The 23,631-nt window shown below is 24.7% G+C and overlaps 7 protein-coding genes across 7 annotated transcripts; 4 read left to right on the top strand and 3 right to left on the bottom strand. All coding sequences in view use genetic code 12, as the record gives it.

Moving 5' to 3' along the window:
• Positions 1 to 1,665: 1,665 nt before the first annotated feature.
• Positions 1,666 to 3,240, top strand: KGF54_003932 (cytochrome P450; the record flags this gene model as incomplete). Its single annotated transcript, XM_051764575.1, has 1 exon — positions 1,666 to 3,240. The coding sequence occupies one exon, from the start codon at positions 1,666 to 1,668 to the stop codon at positions 3,238 to 3,240; it is 1,575 nt and encodes a 524-aa protein (XP_051617974.1).
• A 216-nt stretch (positions 3,241 to 3,456) lies between these two features.
• On the top strand, positions 3,457 to 8,874 carry KGF54_003931 (uncharacterized protein; the record flags this gene model as incomplete). The annotated part of the gene is made up of 1 exon (XM_051764574.1): positions 3,457 to 8,874. The coding sequence occupies one exon, from the start codon at positions 3,457 to 3,459 to the stop codon at positions 8,872 to 8,874; it is 5,418 nt and encodes a 1,805-aa protein (XP_051617973.1).
• A 231-nt stretch (positions 8,875 to 9,105) lies between these two features.
• On the bottom strand, positions 9,106 to 10,684 carry KGF54_003930 (LSM6; the record flags this gene model as incomplete). The annotated part of the gene is made up of 2 exons (XM_051764573.1): positions 9,106 to 9,341; positions 10,444 to 10,684. The coding sequence occupies 2 exons, from the start codon at positions 10,682 to 10,684 to the stop codon at positions 9,106 to 9,108; spliced, it is 477 nt and encodes a 158-aa protein (XP_051617972.1).
• A 1,350-nt stretch (positions 10,685 to 12,034) lies between these two features.
• KIN2 (serine/threonine protein kinase) lies at positions 12,035 to 16,186 on the top strand (the record flags this gene model as incomplete). Its single annotated transcript, XM_051764571.1, has 1 exon — positions 12,035 to 16,186. The coding sequence occupies one exon, from the start codon at positions 12,035 to 12,037 to the stop codon at positions 16,184 to 16,186; it is 4,152 nt and encodes a 1,383-aa protein (XP_051617971.1).
• Positions 16,187 to 16,285: 99 nt separating this feature from the next.
• On the bottom strand, positions 16,286 to 17,416 carry KGF54_003928 (uncharacterized protein; the record flags this gene model as incomplete). The annotated part of the gene is made up of 1 exon (XM_051764570.1): positions 16,286 to 17,416. One exon carries the CDS (start codon positions 17,414 to 17,416, stop codon positions 16,286 to 16,288), a length of 1,131 nt encoding a protein of 376 aa, XP_051617970.1.
• A 303-nt stretch (positions 17,417 to 17,719) lies between these two features.
• INO2 (Ino2p) lies at positions 17,720 to 19,291 on the bottom strand (the record flags this gene model as incomplete). Its single annotated transcript, XM_051764569.1, has 1 exon — positions 17,720 to 19,291. The coding sequence occupies one exon, from the start codon at positions 19,289 to 19,291 to the stop codon at positions 17,720 to 17,722; it is 1,572 nt and encodes a 523-aa protein (XP_051617969.1).
• A 2,817-nt stretch (positions 19,292 to 22,108) lies between these two features.
• RTT109 (H3 histone acetyltransferase) lies at positions 22,109 to 23,428 on the top strand (the record flags this gene model as incomplete). The annotated part of the gene is made up of 1 exon (XM_051764568.1): positions 22,109 to 23,428. The coding sequence occupies one exon, from the start codon at positions 22,109 to 22,111 to the stop codon at positions 23,426 to 23,428; it is 1,320 nt and encodes a 439-aa protein (XP_051617968.1).
• Positions 23,429 to 23,631: the final 203 nt, after the last annotated feature.

Genomic DNA, 23,631 nt, shown 5'->3' with positions numbered 1-23,631 from the left:
TGATACATTTTCCCTTCATCAAACGTTTGATAATGTTATAAGTTTGAGAGCAAATACAAGAAAAAAGTTATTGATTATTGCGATTTAAATAATGATGACAATCTCATGACATTACTTTATTTCAAATTTGGAAGTTATCGGACTTTGTAAATTTTAGTTCCATACTACCCTTTATAATTAAATGTTTTATTGTTACTCTTGAAGCCTGAGCTTCAGACAAACTTTGCGAGAGAACTATCTAGTGAAATACAAAGGTACCATTAGTTTCGTTTTTCTAATTATATTCCTTTTGGTCTAGTTAAGATAAAACAAAATCCTTTTATTTTTACGCAATGCTTCAAAATTTAGTTTAGAGATTATCGAAATATTGACAGATCGAGAAAACTATTCATTTGATCTACTATATATTATCTTGTACATACTTAACAAGATTTATAATATAATACAAAAATAGGAGTTAATTAACGCAGTTAATGTAAGGATCTGCAGAATTTTTTTGACTGTTAAAAGTATATTTGTGTAATTTTACGGACTTTTTTTTTTTTCACATATATAAAAATTATACTTACAATAATATTAAATTTTGATTATTAGTTAGTTTACTATTATCTATATAATAATTTTTATAGTATAAAGTAAGATTGAAAACTTGTCAGTAATATAATATTATTGACTTTATAAAGTATTGATATCTTTATATTATTATAGTAAATTAATGAGTCAAATTTACAAATTTCAATTCATCCTTTCAGTTAATTCAATTAATTATATCAATAATAGTAAAATGATTAGGGATGATGTGGGGTAGAAATTAAATTAAACCCTGATGGATAAATATTTAAATTCATGTAAAAATAGTTTTATGAAAATTGATAAATAATCCTTAATGAAATTATCCGTCCAACTTAATAATTATTATTATTATGATAATTACAAATTTAATATTGTGTAATAATCTATGGAGTTAAAAACATCAATATTTTTTTTATTCTAATACTAAAATTAAAAATGGGGAATGAATAATATAATCATAATCTTTTAATTCATCATTAAGTAGTACAGAACTTATTAATATTACTTAAATTAACAATAAACTATCTTTTAAATGTCAATGATATAATTATTAATAGTATTGTTTAAGTTTAAACTTCTAAACTCCTTTATTATTATTATTATCTATTTACTGTTAATAGATAAATATTCAATTGTATGTCAATATAATAATTCATGTGAGAAATAAAAATTTAATTAATTGTACATGAAATAATCTTTTATCCAACCTTTTTATATTTTAACAATATAGTCTATATAAATACATTATCATCATTTTAAATTTCTTACTTGAAACTTTCTTTTTTTAGAATTGTTTATATATCATTATTTATTCAAGGTTTATCTTCAATTATTATTCCTTAAAATTATTAATCATTGATTTAGTTTAAAAGTATAAATTTATAATACTTTATCTATTCATTTTGATAATTATATTCTTATAACAAAAATTATATACACTTAATATTACTTGAATATTTTACCACTTTAAATTTCAAACTTATCAAACTATTTATTTATTTATTGATATAACATAATTTCAATTCTTTAACTTAACATAATTTTTAAACTACACATTAATTTTTCAGATCAAAATAATTTAATTTTACAAAAATGTCATCAATAAATTTAGATTCAACTACTATATTAGATTATATCACTAAATGGTATATATCTATACCTATACTTTTTATAATTTATAAAATATTTGATTCAATTTATGAAAGATATTTGATTAATAAATTAGGGGCAAAACCTGAATTAAATGCAGAAACTGATGGATATTATGGGTTTAGATTACCATTTACAATGATTCAAAAAAAGAAAGATGGATTATTAACTGATTTTGCAAGTGAAAGATATCCAAATTTAAAACATCCAGAAGCTCCAACTTTTTCATTTAAAATATTTTCAACAAAATTATTTGCAACAAAAGATCCAGAAAATATTAAAGCAATATTAGCAACTCAATTTAATGATTTTAGTTTAGGTTTAAGACATCCACAATTTTTACCTTTATTAGGTAATGGAATATTTACATTAGATAAAGAAGGTTGGAAAGATTCAAGACAAATGTTAAGACCACAATTTGCAAGAGAACAAATATCTCATGTTAAAATGTTGGAACCTCATATGCAAGTCTTATTTAAACATGTACGTAAAAATGAAGGTAAATATTTTGAATTACAAGAATTATTTTTTAGATTAACTGTTGATTCAGCAACTGAATTTTTATTTGGAGAATCTGTTGAATCATTAAGAGATGAATCTATTGGTATGCAAATCAATGATTTTGCTGGTAAAAAGGAATTTGCAAATTCTTTTAATGTTGCACAAGATTATTTAGCTTCAAGAGCTGTTTTACAAAAATTTTATTGGTTATTAAATCCAAAAAAATTTCAAAATTGTGTTAAAGTTGTTCATACATTTGCTCAACATTATGTTAAAAAGGCTTTAAGTTTAAGTCCTGAAGAATTGGATCAACAAGAAGGTTATACTTTTTTATATGAATTAGCTAAACAAACAAGAGATCCAAAAGTTTTACAAGATCAATTATTAAATATTTTAGTTGCTGGTAGAGATACAACAGCTGGTTTGTTGTCATTTGTATTTTTTGAATTATCAAGAAATCCAAAAGTTTTATCAAAATTAAAAGAAGAAATTTATACAAGATTTGGTTCTGGAAAAGATGCATTAATTGAAGAAATTACTTTTGAAAGTTTAAAAAATTGTGAATATTTAAAAGCTGTTTTAAATGAATGTTTAAGATTATATCCATCAGTTCCTCAAAATTTTAGATTAGCTATTAGAGATACTACATTACCTCGTGGAGGTGGTCCAGATGGTTTATCACCGGTTTTAATTCGTAAAAATACTACAGTTACTTATTCAGTTTATGCAACTCATAGATCAGAAGAATATTATGGTAAAGATGCAAATGAATTTAGACCAGAAAGATGGTTTGAACCAGAAACTAGAAAATTAGGTTGGGCATTTGTTCCTTTCAATGGAGGACCAAGAATTTGTTTAGGTCAACAATTTGCTTTAACTGAAGCAAGTTATGTTACAACAAGATTAATTCAAGAATTTCCAAATTTATCTTTAGAACCAAATACTGAATATCCACCAAAAAAATTATCTCATTTAACTATGAGTTTATATGATGGTTTACATGTTCAAATGTCATGATTTTAGTTTTAGTTTTTTTATATATATTATTTATTCGATACAAAGTTTATTCATACAATATTGGTTGTAAAAACAAATAATCTCTTAACTTTTACTCTGTATGTTTTGACATCAAAAACTTAAAAGAGAAAGAAAAAAAATAAAATTTGAAACCAAAAATATTTAAGTAAACAAACGCAAAAAGCAGCAACAACTTCATCTCATAGCACCAGGAGAATGTCCTATCAATGGAACCCTGAAGTCTTTGCAGAGATATATAATGCATTAAAATTTCAACCAGATGTGGATATAGCAACAATAAATTTTGAACCAATACAAAATGATCTTTTACAAGTTTTAAAAACTCCACAACCAAATCAAGAATCAAGAACTAAATTAAATTCAGTTGTGAAATTCCAAAATGGAGATGAAGTTCAATTAAATGAATCATTTATTGAATTAAGTGGGATTTTGGCAATAGAGTTGGATTTAGATGAAATAAATACTGCCGAATTATTATTTTATAGTGAAGATGTAAGTTATAAAAAGGGAACTTCATTACAAGATAGTGCTAAATTATCATACTTTACAAGATTCGAATATATTTTAAATATATTGGGGTATTTGATATCTAATAAACTACTCACGCAAGATCCAATTACAATATTTAATAACTCAATAGAAAGTTTTGGAAAAATTTATAAATTAATTAGCGTTCTAAATGATCTAATTGATAAACAAAAAGTCACTGGGGATATAGACAATTTAGTTTTCATAAATGGAATCAATTATGCAAGAATACAATTATTTAAATGTCATGATCTATTAGGTTTAGTATTATACGGATTAAGTGATCAATATTTTAAAAAAATTGGTGCTGTTCAAAATTATGAGAAAATTATGAATTTAGCCAAATCATTATCAAATGATGATATATTAGTAGTTCATTTCTTGCCATTCGTATTAAATTTTTATGAGAAAGCTAAAACCACGAAAGTTATTGATGAATTATATACAACTATAACAAAACCTATACCCATAGAAGCAAAACTGGAAACTTTTGACTTATCTAAATCTCAACTACATGGGTTTGAAATTTTGTCCAATTTCATCTTTTTAACTGAATTTATACCGTGGTGTAAAGAACAAAATTCATCAAAATATGATTTTCAAGAAAATATAATAAAATATATGGAACAATTTATTAGTATAGGAGTAATGGAAATATTATTGAATTATTGTGCTGAAACAGCCACCCTCAAAACTCAACAAATTTTTGAATTATCAGAAACTTATGATTTTAGATCATTATTACAAAAGACAATACCAAGGCTAATCCCATCAAAATTTATATATCCTGGTAATGAAGAATTAAAAAATTTAGAAAGAACAAGATTCGGAATGTCAAATATTTCAAAATTAACTGATGTCTCATTTTTAACTTTAAATCCAGAACTAAATAATTCATTAATTTCACCTTATTTACAAAAATTTTTCAGTACTTTTATATCAAATGCAGCATTAATATTAACATCACTTCGAGATAGTGAAGAAGATTTTGCATTATCGTTTAACGACAAAAATGAAGAAGTTTCAGAAGAAAGCGAAAGTGATGATCATAAAATAAATGAACCAATACTGGAATTTGATGAAATTGCTCAAAGAGCTGACTTGGAAAGATTTTATTTAGCATTTGCATATACTTATAATGATAGATCTGATTTATGTTCTGCTTTTTGGTCAAATGAATCTATAAGTAATGAAGTTATTGGATTTTTATCTTGGGGTTTAAGTAATAACACATCACCTTTAATTGCTGCTAGTTTCAGTGTGTTACTTGCATCGTTGACATCTGGTGGATCAAACATATCAACCAAGATTTGGGATATCTTGATAAGTAATAGTAATAACATTAAAAAGAATGATTTTTCCAAAATATCAATTGACTCAATTTTTGATTCATTAAATTATTATATTGATTCATTAATCTCAAATTTTGAATACGATTTAAATGATCAATTGTCAGTATATCAAAAGAAACATGAGTTAGTTTTTGCAAATAAATCATTAGATATAGAAGATAATGGACAAGATAAAATAATAATTGAATTAGCTGAAGATTCAATAGTATCAATATCTGGATTTATACATTTAATTTCATCAATAATGCAAAATTTATCAAATTCAGAAAGAGCAAAAGAAATTAAAAATATAGCTTATCAAAGATTTATACCAATAATTAGAAATTTCTTTGAATTTGATAATTTAATTAATGGTGGTAATATTTTACAAGTTGATTTAAATTCAAATAATTCATCAACTTCAACAAATTACGTAAATTTACCAGAAATTCACGTAAGTGATGATTCAAGATGTATATTATTAAACCTAATGTTTAGATTATTAGGAAATTTTGTTGATGATGATACTTTTATTAGATATGAAATCTGGAGATTAATTGATCGTTGGATGTATCATGGATTACATATAAATACAACACAATCAAAAGATTTATTTGGTAGACAAATGGATAGAAGGAAATATATTAGAAAAAAACCATTGGGTACAATTGAAGTTTTTTCGAATAATTTAACTCATTATAGTGAAGTTTTTAATTTCATTGATGTTGTTAAAAAACTATTGAGACCTATGGGTGATGGAAATGCATTTGATAAATATACTTTATCATATCCATGTGATTTAGGATTTGGATATAGACCAAATAATCAATTGGGAATTGGACCGTATATTGAATTCATTTTGGTGGACGTATTTAGTAAATCTCAATACTTAACAAGTGAAGATAATAGAATATCATTACAAGATTTAATTTTGGAATTTTGTGTTGATTCTTTAACAGAAATAAATTGGAAATTTTTAAGTGACACAAGTTTAAAAGTTATTAGGAATTTTAATGGGTTTGAAAATTTATTTGATTCTTTAATACCTGGTTGTCCAATAAATTATGAAGTTTTCGTTCAATTGCATCATTCATTAGCTGTTGTTACTTACTTTTTTGATAATAATGCTAACAAGGCATTATTTGAAATCGTTAAGTATGGAGTTGATACTATAAATTCATCGCAAAAAAAGGCAGACTTAGTTAAGAAAGCATTAGTTACTTTTGATTTGTTACTTGATATACAAAGCACATACAAAACATCATTATTGCCAATATTGAAAAACAAGAACATTGTACAACAACCAATTCACAGAAATTCAATACCTGGAGTAAATACTTCAATGAATTTAGTATTAAGTCAACCGACAACCATTTTTGACAACATTTATCATTCCAAAATACTTGGATCTCAAAGGGTTAGTACCTTTTTTGACGTATTCTTATTTCAGTTATCATCAATAGTTCATATTGCATTATTTGTAAGCTGTGATAATGAAATATCCACCACATCATTAAAGATATTATCAAAACTATGTAATTCAAGTCATTTCAAGTCAACTAAAACAGAAGCAGATCCATTATTAAATAATGATAGATTATTAACAACTTTCCAAAATATAGATGAAAGTGAAAAAATTAAATTTGCGTTTATTGATAAATTTGAAGAAGTTGAAGATAATTTAGATGTTAAATTTCAAATACTAAAATTTATTTCAAGTTTATTGGATAAAAAGATAAGTGTTGGACACTTTTTATTAGGTTATGAAATTAAAGCAAATACTTTATATTTAAATGATGAAGAACATAATACCTTGTTGGAAGTTTTGTTGAATACATTGAATATTAGTTTAAATTTGATTTCAGAATTGGATTATAGTAATGGTAATCGTCATATCATTGATGTTGGACCTGCAAAATTATCATCATTAATTCTAGAAATAATCATTAAATTATGTACGAATCCAATATCTTCATATATCACAATGGTAAAAATACGTAATCATAATGATTCAATAGAGAACTTGATAAATTTCCAACCAAAATTAGATTTATTAACTATTTGGTGTGGTCAAGAATTTAATGGTGATTTAAGTATAAATGCAGAAAATAATTTCATAAATTCCATACCTAGTATTGAAGCATTTTTATCATTCATCAATCAAAGAGAATTAGCATTAAGATTAATAGCATTAGAATTTTATAATACCCAGTCAATCGTTCAAAAAGAATATTACACTAAATTATTAATAGACAACAAGAATCAATTACCCAATCAATCAACCAAAATATTAGATTTTCTAGATGTTTTAAATTTTAATTTTAAAAATTTTGAAATTGAGAAATATGATTATTTAAATCAATCATTTAATATAAATTTAATCTTGGACAATGTATCTGGTGATCCAATAAATTTTACAATTTTACAAAACATATTCAAAATATTATGTCAAAGTTCAAATTTAATTACAATTGAATCCAAGCAACAATTTACTGAAGAAATGATGATTGAAGGTAATAAGATTCATGAATTTGTACAAAAATATTTAGTCCTTAATAAATCTCGAAAGATTCAATTAAATTTTTTGATCTCATGGTGTCAACTCATCAAAATACTAGTTTTTGAAAATCAAATAAATTCAAATGATTTAATTGTTGAAATTTTTAATTCAATTTTACCTAAAATTTCATCATATCTCGATACAGATATATTGTTTTCAGAAGAATTAATATCATTATGCGGTACATTATTTGAATTATATAATGAAAATGTGACAAAAGAAGAAGATGTTGAATTAATATTTAATCAATTATTACCATTATTTCAAACTTGTATATCAGCAGTCATAAATTCAAATGCAACACCTACGTTAAGATCAGAATTATATTCTATTTTAAATAAATTCATATTAAAAAATGAATCATTATCGATTAAAATATTGAAACTTATAAAATCAATCAACAAGAAATTCTTCCCAGTATTAGCTAATGATGCATTATATTCAGAAGATTTATCAAGAATAAATTCCATATTTTTATTGGACTCATTAATTAAAATTGGAAATAAATTAAAAACAGATTATATATTAGATAATATGATTAAAACAAATTTAATATCACAATTAATAAGATCAATAAAAAGAACAGATGAAATTTTAAAAATATCATCAATTAACACTATTAATCCAGATTTTTCATTTAATGAAATTTTCATAGAATTAACATCTTTAAAAGCTAATTTATATTTATTAAATAAAATAGCACAATCTTCAATAGGTTCATTACAATTGATTCAAAATGAAATATTTCAAGTTTTTAAAAATTTATCTTTACTAAAGATTGATCCAGATTTAGGTTTAACATTATATTTAAATGAAATTGAAAATTTTAAAAAATTTAATATAACATTAAATTTAAATACTCCATTATCATTAACTGATTTAATTAATCAAAAAAATATCACAAAACAAAATTCAATATCTTTTAATGACTTGATCATTCCTATTTTTGAATTAATTATTACAATTTTATTATCAATGGGTCCGAATTATAAACCAGCAATTAATCAATCAAAAGAATTTATGATAAAGATAGATAATTTAGTAAAGAGTATTTTGAAAAGAGAATATTTAATTAGTTCAAATGATGAATATAAAGCTGAAATTTTAAAAAATGAACCTTCTAATGATAATGAAATTTATTTATTAGGTAAATTGGTTGATTTATTTACTATTATTAGCACATTGACTGAGTAAGTTAAAAAATTTAGAGGTTTTAAATAGGTTAATAAAAGTTATATTTGTATTTTTAGATTCATGAAATGTGTAATCACTTCGAAGGCTTTGGTTACTCTGAGTAAACTATCTTAGCATATGATACAGCTCTAGAGATAAGACAAAGAACCTACACCTTAAACCATTCATTTACACTTTATATATATATTTATAAATTTTTGAATATTTAATTAACCAATTTAATCACAAACTTTAATGTTCACCAGCATGTTTTAAATGTTCATATTCTAAAGTATAACCAAAAATAATAACAATAATAGCTAAATGAATTAAAGGTTTACCACTTGCATTATCACCATCAAAATATTTTTGTCTATATCTTACTAAAGGATTAGTTGATTTTTCAACTGTTGTTGATGCTGGACCTTGTGGTAATTTTTTATAAAATTTAACTACTTCTGCCATTCTTTTAGCTGCTGATCCACCTCCTAAGTTCTAGAAAAAAAAGTTGTTAGTATTTGAGTTTCAAATTTTGGATCTTTAAAGGAAAGGAAAAGACGGGAATCGAAGTAAGTAATTGAAGTTGATAAGTTGGAAAATAATTCTATTTTGTTTGTAAATTTTGAACTTTTTGATAACATTAAACTGATTTGTTCATGATAAATTCTTTTTTCAATTATTCAACATAATTCATGTCTATTATACCCTTTTAATCTCATTTTGGTCTTGAATTTGATTATGAATTGATCTCTTTTGATAATGATTATAAATGATATTTTAATTGATTGATATTTAGACCCTAAGTCTAGTTCTAACGATTCAATTCTTTTTTAGTGTTCTGCTTCTCATTTGAAAAAAGCTAAGAATTGACAATAATAATCGTAGTATAGAAATCTCTTTACATAGTCGTATTGTTGATTTCATTGTTCAATTAATATCCTTTTCATATGCTCTTTCTTCAATTTTCCCTTCCTCAATTCTACTTCTCTCTAATATAAACATACTTTAGCAGATGCAATCTTAGGCGGGATGATAGTAGATATTGATCTTTTAATAATAAATGACATTATTCTTGTACTTGTATATCTATTAACTAAGTTTTGATATATTGCCGATAATTTTTTTTTTTTCACTAACAAAAAAAATTCTAAAATGATTTTCATTTGATGAATTTATTAGTGCGTTTAACATCCGTAAATACATACTTAACAGAGTTTTGACAACTAAATTTTAACCAAGTATAAGAGTAGACCAAGAGTAGAGTAGTAAGTTAACTTCAATATACGATCATTAAATATACATTCATTATCTATTTAATTGAAGCCTTGACTCAATTTTCTTTCGAGCAGCGTATCTTCACGAAAACTGACAAATGATTTTGTAATTTGTTAAATCATTAACATTAAGTTGGATGATAACTCTAGGAGTTATATAGATCTGAGTTTAGAGGATTTTCCCAAATTGCCTTATTCATTAATATCTTCTCAAATCAACTCTCACCAATGTACAATACTAAATTAAAATTTGTTAATATAGGTTCTCAAATAATTTTCTAATTCCAATACACTTCAATTATTAAAAATTACATACCATTATTACCTCTCAAAAATATATCACCATAATCTTTTGTTACATTACCATTTATAATTTCTTTACCATTTTCTAAAACAACATTCATATAACCATCAATTGTTTGTAAATCACCTTTATATTCAATACCATTATGTAATTTTACAATAACTGATGAGCCAATTATATTACTTAAAAATTTGGATGGATCTATTCTATTGAAATCTTGTGATTCTATTGATTGACTGTTATCTTCTGACATAATTTGAGTGAAGTTGTTGTTGATTCAATGTTTATATATAAATTATAATACCTTATATTTTTGTTTGTGAGTAATGTAAGTATATTTTTTTTGTGAGAGTATTATCATATTATCAAATATTATTACATTGAATTCTTTTTGACAACCAAAATTAATTAATTTGAATATGATTAAAATATCAATTAGATTATTCTAGTTAAATTAATTTGAAATTCTAGTTTGTAGGCTGTAATATTAATGATTCAACAAAAACAACTTTCACTCATATAATATAATCTAATAGAATTTACATTTTAATTGTAACATTGTTTTATAATCATTAATCTATATAAGCCATGCGATTCTAATAAAAAAAAAGGTTGCAACAATTTTATAAAACTTGCCCTCGATTTCCAATTATTATTACGTTAGAAATTAAATTATAAATAGAAGGTAGAGGTTTAACGAATTCAATTCTAGTAGAACAGAATCAGTTTTAATTCTAGATTAATATCAATAATCTATATAGTTAATTAAAAAAAGGAAATTTCGATAGAATTCGTTTAAAATATTTCTATCAAAGTAATAAGTTGAGACATATTGGCAATAATACTTTCTTTAATTACATTTAAAAGCCGACAATATAATAAACTATTAATAAGATCATTCATGGATGATCCAATGCTTATTTAAAAACTTATTGTTATCATCATACAATTTGTAAATCAAAAAATAAAAGAACGTAGTCCCAATGTATTCAAGGTAAAAAAAAAAACGTTTTCAATGTCTTTAATTTGTCTTTAAATTTATTATTATTAATTTATTTATCTTTCATTCTACATATTCTATTTATATTAGTATTATTAAACATTGATTAGTTGAAAAAAGACATTTATTTGATCATTTTTTGATACAAATTTTCAATATTTATTAAAGATATAGATGAACTTTTTTACTTAGGTTTTTATATTAATTCTACTAGATTGTATTTTTGGTTATTATTAAATATATAATTTATTCTATTATCATTTACTATTTATTATTATTATATTTCGATACAATTAATTTGATAGACCTTTTCAATTTAAATTTTATTTTTTTTATTTGCTTCCAAAAAAAAAATAATCAAAATAATAAAAAAAATAAAATTAAGGATATCAAATTTAATTTATTACATAAAGATATCAATTAATTCATTTAATTTAGTATAACATATTGTGTCAAGGTTTAAAAGATCATAATATTCATCAATCAATTCATTCATATATACATACCCATTGTTTTAAAGAATTAAGATAAACTGATTTTGATTATTAATATTAATTAATTATATTTGTATAAAAATATCATAAGAATAATCATAATAATAATATGGATGGTAATCAACCATCAATTAAACAACATCAACAATTGCCAAAAGCACTGCAACAACAACAACATTATCAACAACAACAGCAGAATGAAAATCCGTCTAAGATAGCTGCTACTCCAAGAATGCTTAGAAGTTTAAGTGGAATAAAATCAAAATCGGAATTAAATCAATTTGATCAACCATTTGAAGATAATACTCCAACCACCAATAATAATGGAGTGAAAAAACAAACAGATTCACAATTATTACCACCACTATCAATTCCATCACCTGCTTCTACTCCAGTTGGAGTTGGTTCATCACAAGTTTCTAAAAATTATACTAATAATAATAGTTATGATAATAATAATATTAATAATAATAGTAATCAATATGATTCAAGACAAGGACCAAGAATGAATGATTATTCACCAGGACTGAGTAGAACTTTCAAAAATATTCAGAACCAACAACAACAACAACAACAATATAGTCAACAAAATTATTCGAATCAGAATCCTCAAGTTCAACAACAAAATGATCAACTTTCCCAATTACAAAGACAACAACAGCAGCACCAGCAGCAGCAACAGCAACAACAACAACAACAACAACAACAACAACAACAATATACTAATCCACAATCAAGACAGCAACCACCACCTCCGCAACAACAACAACAAAATTGGTCATCTCAACCTCTATTTGCATCTTCTCAACTGCATGCTCAGCATCATCATCATCATCACCTGCATCATCATCATCAACAACAACAACAACATACACCTCAGCAGCAGCAAACTCAACCACAACCACAACAACAACAACCTTCACAAACTCAGCCTCCACAACAACCTCAACAACAATTTCATAGAAAATCCATTGGTGATTGGGATTTTGTTAAAACAATTGGAGCAGGATCTATGGGTAAAGTCAAATTAGCTCAACATAATTCAACTCATGAAATTTGTGCAGTTAAAATTATTCCAAGAGCTGCAAAATTATATCAAAGAGCTCATGCAAATGATCCACCTCCTCAAACATCTCAAGAAGCATCTCAAAGACATAAAGAATTTGAAAAAGAATTAGCAAGAGATAAAAGAACTATACGTGAAGGAGCTCTTGGTAGATTATTATTTCATCCATTTATATGTAGATTATATGAAATGGTTCCAATGACAAATCATTATTATATGTTATTTGAATACATTGAAGGGGGACAAATGTTGGATTATATTGTTGCACATGGATCATTAAAAGAAAGACATGCAAGAAAATTTGCAAGAGGTATAGCATCTGCATTAGATTATTGTCATAGAAATAATGTGGTTCATAGAGATTTAAAAATTGAAAATATAATGATTAATGAAAAGGGAGATGTTAAAATAATTGATTTTGGTTTATCAAATTTATATTCACCAAAGAATCTTTTAAAAACTTATTGTGGATCACTTTATTTTGCTGCACCTGAATTATTAAGTGCAAAACCTTATATTGGACCAGAAGTTGATATATGGTCATTTGGTGTTGTTTTATACGTTTTAGTTTGTGGTAAAGTTCCATTTGATGATCAATCTGTTTCTGTATTGCATGAAAAGATTAAAAAGGGTAATGTTGAATATCCAAATTTTCTTTCAAGAGAATGTATTTCATTATTATCAAGAATGTTGGTTGTTGATCCAACTAAAAGAGCATCATTATATGAAATAGTCACACATCCATGGTTAAATAAAGGATATGATCATAGAATATCGAATTATTTACCAAAACGAGAACCATTACATTTACCATTAGATCCTGAGATTATAAAACAAATTTCAACATTTGATTTAGGTTCAGTACAAACTATTACTGAAGAATTAACAACTTTATTAACAAGTGTTGAATATCAAATGTGTTGTGAAAATTGGTATAATATAACAAGACAAGGTAAAGAATACGCATCAGTACCAAATTCAAATATTTTACCTGATCCCACTGGTGGGTTTCATCCATTAATTTCAATTTATTTTTTGGTGGTTGAAATGAGAAAGAGAAAGAAAGCTAAAGAAGATGCTATAAAAGCTCAATTAGCTCAACAAGAACAATTAAAACAACAACAATTACAACAACAAGCTCAAGCTATGTTACCAAGTCCAAGAGAAGATACAACATCATTGGAGCAGAATGTTATAAACCAAATTTCAACCCCAACTCAACCACCACCTCAGGTACCACCTCAGATTCCACAACAACCTAATTCAGGTACTGCTACTCAAGTTGAAATTTTAGGACAATATTCTTCAAAAGATACATCAACTCCTCAACCTCGTATTGTTGAGACATTTGCTGATTCACCTTCAAAGACATTAGATCCAAAACAAACTCCTGTATTATCAATTCCTGAACAAGCTCATACAACTATAAATTCTCCATCTATTGAAAACAATTCACATAATAATATAAATCCATTAGCTATACCAGAACAACAAATTCATCCAAAAAGTCCAAGAAGTACAACTCCAGATACTTTGGATCCAAATAAGACTTTACAACAACCAGTTGGTTTTAATAATATTTTAAGGAAATTATCAACTAAAAAAACCAAAGGAACGTCATCTCCAAAGGGAAGTGATAGAGATTCATTTAGTAATAGGATCCTGCCACAAAGTTCAACACATTCAAAAGCTGATCCAATGGTACGTCGTGGTATTAGTATGAAAGTTACTGCAAAGGAAAAAGAATCGAATTCACGATTATCACCTCCAAAAGACATTATCAAAAAAGAGAAAAAATCTTCAATATCTCATTCACGTACGCCTTCTACCAGTAAACCTCATGGATTCATACCAGTTGAATATTTACCACCATTACCTAATTATGATCCTTCAACAAATACATTGATCCAAGATTCATCATCAACCGTTACTCCAACAAGACAACAAACTTTAACTGTTCCTTCCACTAAAAAAATGCATCCAACTGCGCGTGCAAAATCAGTTGGTGGACAAATTAGAAAAGATGCATATGGACGTACTAGAAGTTCAACTACTAATCAAAATGATAATAGTCCTCACGGTAGTGGTTCAATAGGTGATCAAAATGATGGTACATTAGCATTCTTTGATGATGTTAAATTAGATGATATGGATGTACAAGAAATTCCACAACTTACAGAAGAAGAAATTATGAAACAATATAATGAAGCTAAACCAAATACAATGCCATCAATTGAGCATTGTAAAACATTATTCCTTAAAGGATTTTTCAGTGTACAAACTACTTCAACAAAACCGTTACCAGTTATTAGATATAATATTATTAATGTTTTAAGTAAATTAGGTGTTCGTTTCCAAGAAGTTAAAGGTGGATTTATATGTATTCATACACCATCAGTACAACAACAACATTTACCACCTCAAGAAGATGAAGTTGAAGAATTAGAAGATCAAGATGATGATGAAGACGAAGCTGATCAAATATTAAATGCGTATGCTAATGCAAACGAAGATGAAGAAAATCAATTATATGGTGATGCTTTCAAATCTAAATCATCAACTTTAAAATCTTTATCGTTTGAAGATAAACCAGAAAGTATACCAGATGGTGCTAAAACTCCAAGTAGACAACCTTCATTACATATCACAACAGCAACTTCAAGTAATTCTGGTGGTAATGGTCCATTATCACCAAATAAACCACATAGATCATCTAATTCAGTTGGAGGAGGTCATAGAAGAAAAATATCATTTGGAAATACTATATTAAATTCATATAGAAAAAAGAATAATTCACAATCATTAATGCCACCAAATACTCCAGCTACAGTTAAAACGGTTAAAGGAATGTATGATGAAGATTATTCACCTGATGATGAACATATTCATCATGGAAATGGAATTGATGATGCTTTTGAAATTGATAATTCTGCTGAATCTTTTAATGGTTATGGAGGAGGTAGTGATATGTTAATATCTTCTAAAATTGAACATAAAATTCATCATAATCGTTCAACTTCAACTTCAAGTAATAAACAAGCTAATCAATCAAGTAAAAGTCCATTAAAATTTGAAATTCATATTGTAAAAGTTCCTTTAGTTGGATTATATGGTGTTCAATTTAAGAAACTTTCAGGTAATACTTGGAATTATAAAACTTTAGCTGGTCAAATATTAAGTGAGATGAATTTATAGATTGAAGAAAATATTTTTTGTATATAAGTTAATAAAATGGAAGTTGGGAATATTTGTTGTAATTTCATTTATTAATTAAATCTGTCTCTATATATAATGCTAAGTTGTAGTTTTCTCTTTTTCTCTTAACCTTAATGATCTTTTCCTAACAGCTAATAAATTAGCCAATTGAATTTCCTTTTTCTTACTAGTAAAAATTTTCCTTTTTTTAATTTCATTTTCATAAAATGATTCAATTATAGATGGTTTATATAATTTTTGATAAATTGATTTTAAATTTTTATCATATTTAATTTTGTTTAAGTAATCATTAAATTCAAAAAGATTTAAATAAATTATTTCAAATTTTATAGTAGAAGATATATCAAATTGTTTAGATTTAAAAAATTCATTTGGGTAAGTTGGTGAATCTTTTAATTTTTTAGGTACTTCTAATGCAGGAAATTCTATAGTTCGTTTATATAATCTTTGATTATCAAACAACAAGACATATTCTTCTTTTATGTTTTTTTTAGTAGTTGTAGAAAATATAGGATCAATTCTTGAAAACTCTGGACTATTGTTTGATTGATTTGAAATCCAATTTCTAAATTTATGATTATTTGAAATATAATTAAGTGCAATAAATAAAATTTCAAATTTATCTTCAATTAATAAATAATCAAATTTAGGTAAATCATTTGAATTGTGATCATTATGATCATGATCTTGTATAATTTCTTCAATTTCTTCTATATCTTGATGATTTATATTTTCATCATTTTTATTTATTGTTTTTGAATTCCCACTTAATGGTGTAAATACTCCGAAATGTAATCTAAATACAATTTCAAATTGTTCAATTGGTAATTTATTAGAATCCAAATATTTCATTATTGCAATTTTTAATTTATTTATAAATAATATCTTTGAATCTAATTCAGGAAAATAATTTAATAATTCTAATTCAAATAAATCAACATCAAATACTTCACTTTGTAATTTTAAAAATCCTCTAAATTTATATAACCAATTTATTACAAAAACATATTTAAAAGTAGATCGTAAATTGTTTAATGTATTATGATAAGGTTGATTTATATTTTGATTTGGTAAAATTATTGGACTACTATATTTTTGAAAATTTAATTTTTGATCTTTATTACCTATTGTTAGATTATTTATTGAATAATTTTGTTGTTCTTCTTCATGATCTTCTATTATCTCGACATCCGTTAGTTGTGATACCATTATATAATGCTTTATTTGTGTCGTTGTGATAGTTGGTTGATTTAGCGTGTTTTTGTTTTGATCTGTAGAATAATATATTTTTTTCGAATTCTATTTTATGAAAAATTCTGATATGATAAAGCAAAAATTGGAATTTTATTAATAAGTCTTTACTACAGCTAAAAAATTTAAAATAAATTACATATTTTTTATTAAATTAATTTTAAATATATAAATAAGCTACAAGAATTGAAAACACTCTTTAATTTTAAATTTCAATCATTAATAAATAAACACCATAAAAACTCCATTTTTAATATAATTCTAATTTAATAAATTTCTTAATTTTTCATTTAAATCTTTAATTAAAATCATTTCATTACTAATTCTAACTAATGCAGAATGTTTTGATAAATTAGGTAAACCTTCTTTTGTTTTTAATGCTCTTTTACTTTTCCTTTCAATTTCTTGTTCTGGTAATTCATTAAAAGCTTTCAAATTAATTATTAAATTAAGACATCTATTATATGCTGATTTACATGCCATTCTTCTTTTTTGTTCTGATGCTGAATGATTTAATCTTTTTTGTGCTAATGTTAATAATGGTTTATTTGATGATCTTCTCCTTTTTTTCAATTGTGGTTGATCTAATGAACTATTCGAATTAACTAAAGTTAATGAATTATCCTCTTCTGATGAACTCATTTCATCTTCATCCATTTCATCATCAATTGGTCTTCTTTTAGATTCATCTCCCGATATAGGTGGTGTAATTAATTGAGATTGATTATCAGTTGTTTCTAACTTAACTTTTGTAGTAGTTTTAGGTGATGTTGATTTTTTATTTTGTTTTGGTGATTTAGTTGTTGTTGCTGATGGTTGTGGTTGTGGTGATGGTTTTATAATTTCAGTTGGTGCAAAAGCTTCAGCTAATTCTCTTTTAAGTGAAATTTGATCTTGTGAAATATTTGAATTTTGTAAAAATGGGTTATTCAAAGTTGGTTGTTGTGGAGGTAATGGTAATTGTTGACGATGGAATGAATGAGGAGGTGAAGGTTGTTGAGTTATATTATTATTCATATGAGAATTTGAAGTGGTGGTCATTTTATGTTGTTCATAAGGTGGCGAATGTACTTGTTTTGGTTGTTGCTGTTGTTGTTGTTGATGTTGTGGTTGAAGATGTTGAGGTACTTTCATAGTATGCATTTCAAAATTAAAATCTAAATCAAGATCTTTATGAGGTTGAATATGATGATTATTATAATTATTTGGAGAATTTGATTTATAAAATTGTAGAGGATCAGCTGATGAATTTGGATTTGCTAAGTTATCTAAAAATCTTTCTAATGCGTCTGATTCTGTATTTGTGAAAAATTGATCATATTCATCATCTTGTTCTTCCTCTTGTGGTTGTTGTTGTTCTTGTTGAGCTGGTAGTTGTTGTTGATTTTGTTGATTTTGTTGATTTTGTTGGAGCTGTTGACTATATTGTGATGGACCATTTAGTATTTGTTGTCTTGAATGAGCAAACTCATCTGGTCTTGAAAGATTATGTTGTTGTTGTGAAGGTAATTGTTGTACCGGTAATTGTTGAAGTGGTTGTTGACTATTTGTTGAGGATATAGAATTTGATTGTTGTTGTTGTTGTTGATTTGATGATATATTAGTAATATATTGAGAATTTAATTGTTGAAATTTATTTAATTCTTCAAATGATCCAATAATTTTAGATTGTTGTAAATTATTATACATTGAATAAGCTTGTTCAAAATCCATATCTGATGAAAAAATATCTAATAAATTATCAAATTCATTTTCTTCATCAAAAGACGCCGATTGTTGTTGTTGCTGTTGTTGCATTGTATCTAGTTGTGGATTTGCTATTGAATGATTCATTGCCTAGAATTGTATAATATAAAAATTTGTTAAAAAGATAGATCTATACGTGTGTTGTAAAAAAATAATATTATATAATGTGTTGAAATGAAATATTGGAATAATAAATAAATTTGAAAAAAAGGGACAGATTTGAATAAATATTATAGTTATTGAATATTTATGTTATGGAATAATGAAATGATTTGAAGTAAGTTGAACTGAACTAAATAAGAATATAAATAAGATGATAAATAAGATAATGTAATGAATTATTAGTTTTTTTGGTTGTCAAAAATATAAATTTCTGAAATTATATACATCAATATTAATATTTAAAAGAAAAAAATGGATTTTAATTTTATTATTATTTTTGTGTGTTAGTGTTAGTTGTGTATATAATCAATTAATTAATTAATTAATTAGTTAGTAGTAATATAATAATATAATTAATTTAATTTTTATTATGTGCCTTTAATGTTAATTAATCTTAAAATTAAGGTGATTACCTGTATATAATTATAATTTTTGGTAGTAAAGTTAAAAGTTAATAACTTATATACAGTCTAATTCCTAATCCCACATAATAAATAGTTATAGTGGGGGGTAGTGTTAATTTTACATTATTATTTTATATTTTATTTTATTTTCTTTATTAATAAAAATTTTAAAATTTTATCCCCAGATTATTATTTCAATAAAAATGATTTACAATACAACAATATAATACAATACAATACACAAATGATACACGAATTATTATATATGATTTATGAAAATATAATAATATCTAATAAAATGTATTGTTTATCTCTTTATATTGAATATTTAAGTAACAATAGTAACAATATGAATGTATCAGAAAATTGATTGGAAAACATCATGAAAGTGATAGTTCGGATAATTATTCTATTCTCAAACTTAGAGATTAATCGACGCTAAAAGATAACTAAAATTTTATACAGGGGTCATTTCAATGCGCAAATATGATCATTAAAATATTAAGAATAGATTAATATTCGAAAAAAAGAGAAAAAGTTATAAAAAGAGAAAAATTTTAATCGGCAAAAAAAAAATTGAAACATATTCAAAATATTTGTTTCCGGATCTTTCAATTATTATAAACGATTTAAAGATTGTAGTATATTGAATATTACAACGTTTTATATGTTATTTAGTTGTTAATTATAATTTATTACGAAAAAGTAGATTAAAAAAATAAACGTTGAAAATGGAATAGAAAATAATTTAATTGTATTCAAATTGATATTAAATTTATTCTATTTTTGTTTTGAAATCATATTAAAAATTATGCAAGAATCGGCCAAAAAAATGAAATCTAATATTATCAATAAAGTTTTAAAATAAAGTGAATTTTGACGTTTAAAATTATTGAAATTTCTATACATTAGATATAAGTCAATAACAATGCAACGTCTTTTATTCTACATGTCTTTTGATTGCTTGCCTTAATTTGATCAATTTCCCTCCAAATGTTTTTAAACTGATATAATTATAATAATTGTACTAGTGATATCACTTTTATAATTTATATGGTGGGGAAGCAACACAAGGAAGAAAAAAAAAAAATCTAATGTAACAATTCAAATATTCAAAAATAATTTAATTTCTGTTCTAACTTTACCTCACCAAGTAGGTTTCATAAACGAATTAAGTTAAATATTTGATCGCGATTTTTTCCATTAAATTGACTAAACTTTGATAATATACTAACGATAATACTCAAAGTCTCAGATTGTTTATCGTAAGGACTACATTATCAAAAGTTTAGATGACCCAGATTTCTTTTCCATTCAATAGAACATATTCCCTACTATCTTGATGATTCTGAAGTAATCAATAAAATATTAAAACATGGTTTCAAATCGATGTGTTTTTTAAAAATTGTTTATTCTATTTTCGTTTAAATTATTTAATTATTCGACTCAGCTTTTTTGTTTTAATACTGGTAACTAACTTTTAACTTTTAATTATTCTATAGGAGTTAAGGGTTTTAATTTTAAGTAATTGTACTTTTAATTTAGATTAAAAATTTATATTTTGATTTTGTATTATATTTTGATTAATTATATTAAAATTCCCGTTTTTGGTTAATAATTTAGTCTAATTTAGTTAATCTTATAGACTACAAATATTAAAAACTCTTTTAATTTTACAACCAAATTAATAATAAACATTATTGTTCAGCCTAACGAAGATTCGTAATCGCTCGATAATGCCATATCCTTCATTAGTATTTATTGTTGCTATGTAACGATATACACAAAATTGATTTAAACGGTGTGTGGTAAAAAACGTTTGTTTGACTAAACAATCACTCGTTAGTAAATTTCGAAAGATAAACAAATTTAGCAGTACCTTGAAATTTTGTAACTAAAGTTTTAATCTAAAAAGCTTTTATAACTCTTAAAATAAAAAAAATTAAGGAAGTTTGACTTGTTCCTTAATTCTCAAAATCTATTGATCATTCACTCCCGGAATCTTAAATTCCAAATTTAAGTTCTGATGTCTTATTTCCTATCGTAATTAAGGTACAATTCATTCCATTCAATATTAATACTTGTCCTTTTCAACTTCTAATGAGATAAAAATAGTAAACCCAAAATGCTTTCATCATTTAACTTAAGGTTTTGGGTAAACTTAAAAGTTACTAAACTAAATGTTCTAGACTTCAACTGCGTAAAAACGCGTCTATTTGTTGATGATTTTGATAATTTGATTCGCGCGTTTAAACAAACCAAAAGTTTAAATCATTACTACTAAATATATCGAATCAGTTAGTCCAAGTGCTAAACAGTTTCTAATTTTGAAAGATTTATGTCAAATATACTATCATCAAAATTATCAAATTTGTTACCCAGGAATGAATCATATAAATATTTATATTTACAAACAAAACCCATTTATATAAAATCACCAATTCATCAACATTTGTCAAAAAAATCAGATTCTGATACGGTTAAAGTCCGTCATTTTTTTACTTTGATTCAGAATGATATCATAATATTGGGGATTGAAATATTTGTATATTTACAAATCTATGAGGATCACATTGATCAATTTATATTTGTTTCGAAATGTGATACTGTTGGATTAATTAAATTAAATTTTAAAGTTGGTGATGTTATTAAAGAAGTTATGGATTTTATTATAAATTATAACGTAAGTGATTATCATATTAAACTTAAAAAGGTGAATAAGAAATCAAAGGAGAATGATGAAACATTCAGTCAAAGTTTTAACGATACAAATGAGAATATTATATCACTAAATAAATTAATCGATAAATTGCAACAAAATATACATTGGTATAAACAACTACCGTATTATAACACCAAAAAGTCGGAACAATCATCAACATCATCAAACTTGAGGAAACTACCTACAACTATAAATTTAAAACTATGCATATTTACAAAAACAGCACCGCAATATATTTTCCCAAATTCATCAAAAAATCAATTAAAACATAAAATAAACGGTCAAAACTTATTAAAATGGTGGTTAAAAATAGTAGAATCAATCACCCTAAATTGGCCAACTAAAAATCTAATAATCCCAGGATCAGATACAATATCAAGTTTAAAATTTATTGAAAATTTGCCAACAGATTCAAATTGGGAAATAGGTCATATTTTTAATAAACCAAAAGAGAGACTTGCAATTTTCACAATTCCATTATTTCCAGATGATCCAAAGGGAAGATTTTTAGAACATTTAATTGTTGAAAATAGATATTCTTCTGTATCAATTGATCAATTTTATGAAGAATTGGGTTATAGACAAGAGTTTAGAATTGGTGATTGTGTAGGATTAATTGGTTGTGAAATTAATAATTATCAATATGAAAAATTTGAGAAAACTAAAAATGATTTTCCAATTATTACTATTTCTGAATATAAACAATTTATAAATATTTTAAAAAGTATACATTATAACGTTATGGATGATATTAAAAATTTAATAAGTGATCAAATTCCTAATTTTTTTATTCAAAAATTAGGTGATGAAAATTTCAAATTTGGAGAAGTTATTGGTAAGAAAGAAATTTCAGATGCTAATAAAACTAATGGAAATAATCAAAAGAGAGTTCAAGCTAATGATTTGAATGGATTTATTAAACGTAAGAAAAAGTAAGTAGTTTATATAGTTAATTAAATATATATATAATAAAGATACAACTTTATACTCTTGAAAAAAAACGCCGAAGCATTATCAAACTCTTATTTGATAATGCCTGTAAACATTTCCTATTCTAAGTTCCACCTTCATTGAATGATCCATCAGAGTTAAACGTTTACTAAGTGTTCCCAACCGCCAACAAGTTCATACAAGAGTCG

This window comes from Candida jiufengensis (genome assembly GCF_024610255.1).
Source record: "Candida jiufengensis strain CBS 10846 chromosome Unknown scaffold1, whole genome shotgun sequence".
NCBI lineage: Eukaryota > Fungi > Ascomycota > Pichiomycetes > Serinales > Debaryomycetaceae > Lodderomyces > Lodderomyces jiufengensis.
This window is presented reverse-complemented; position numbering and strand designations above follow the sequence as displayed.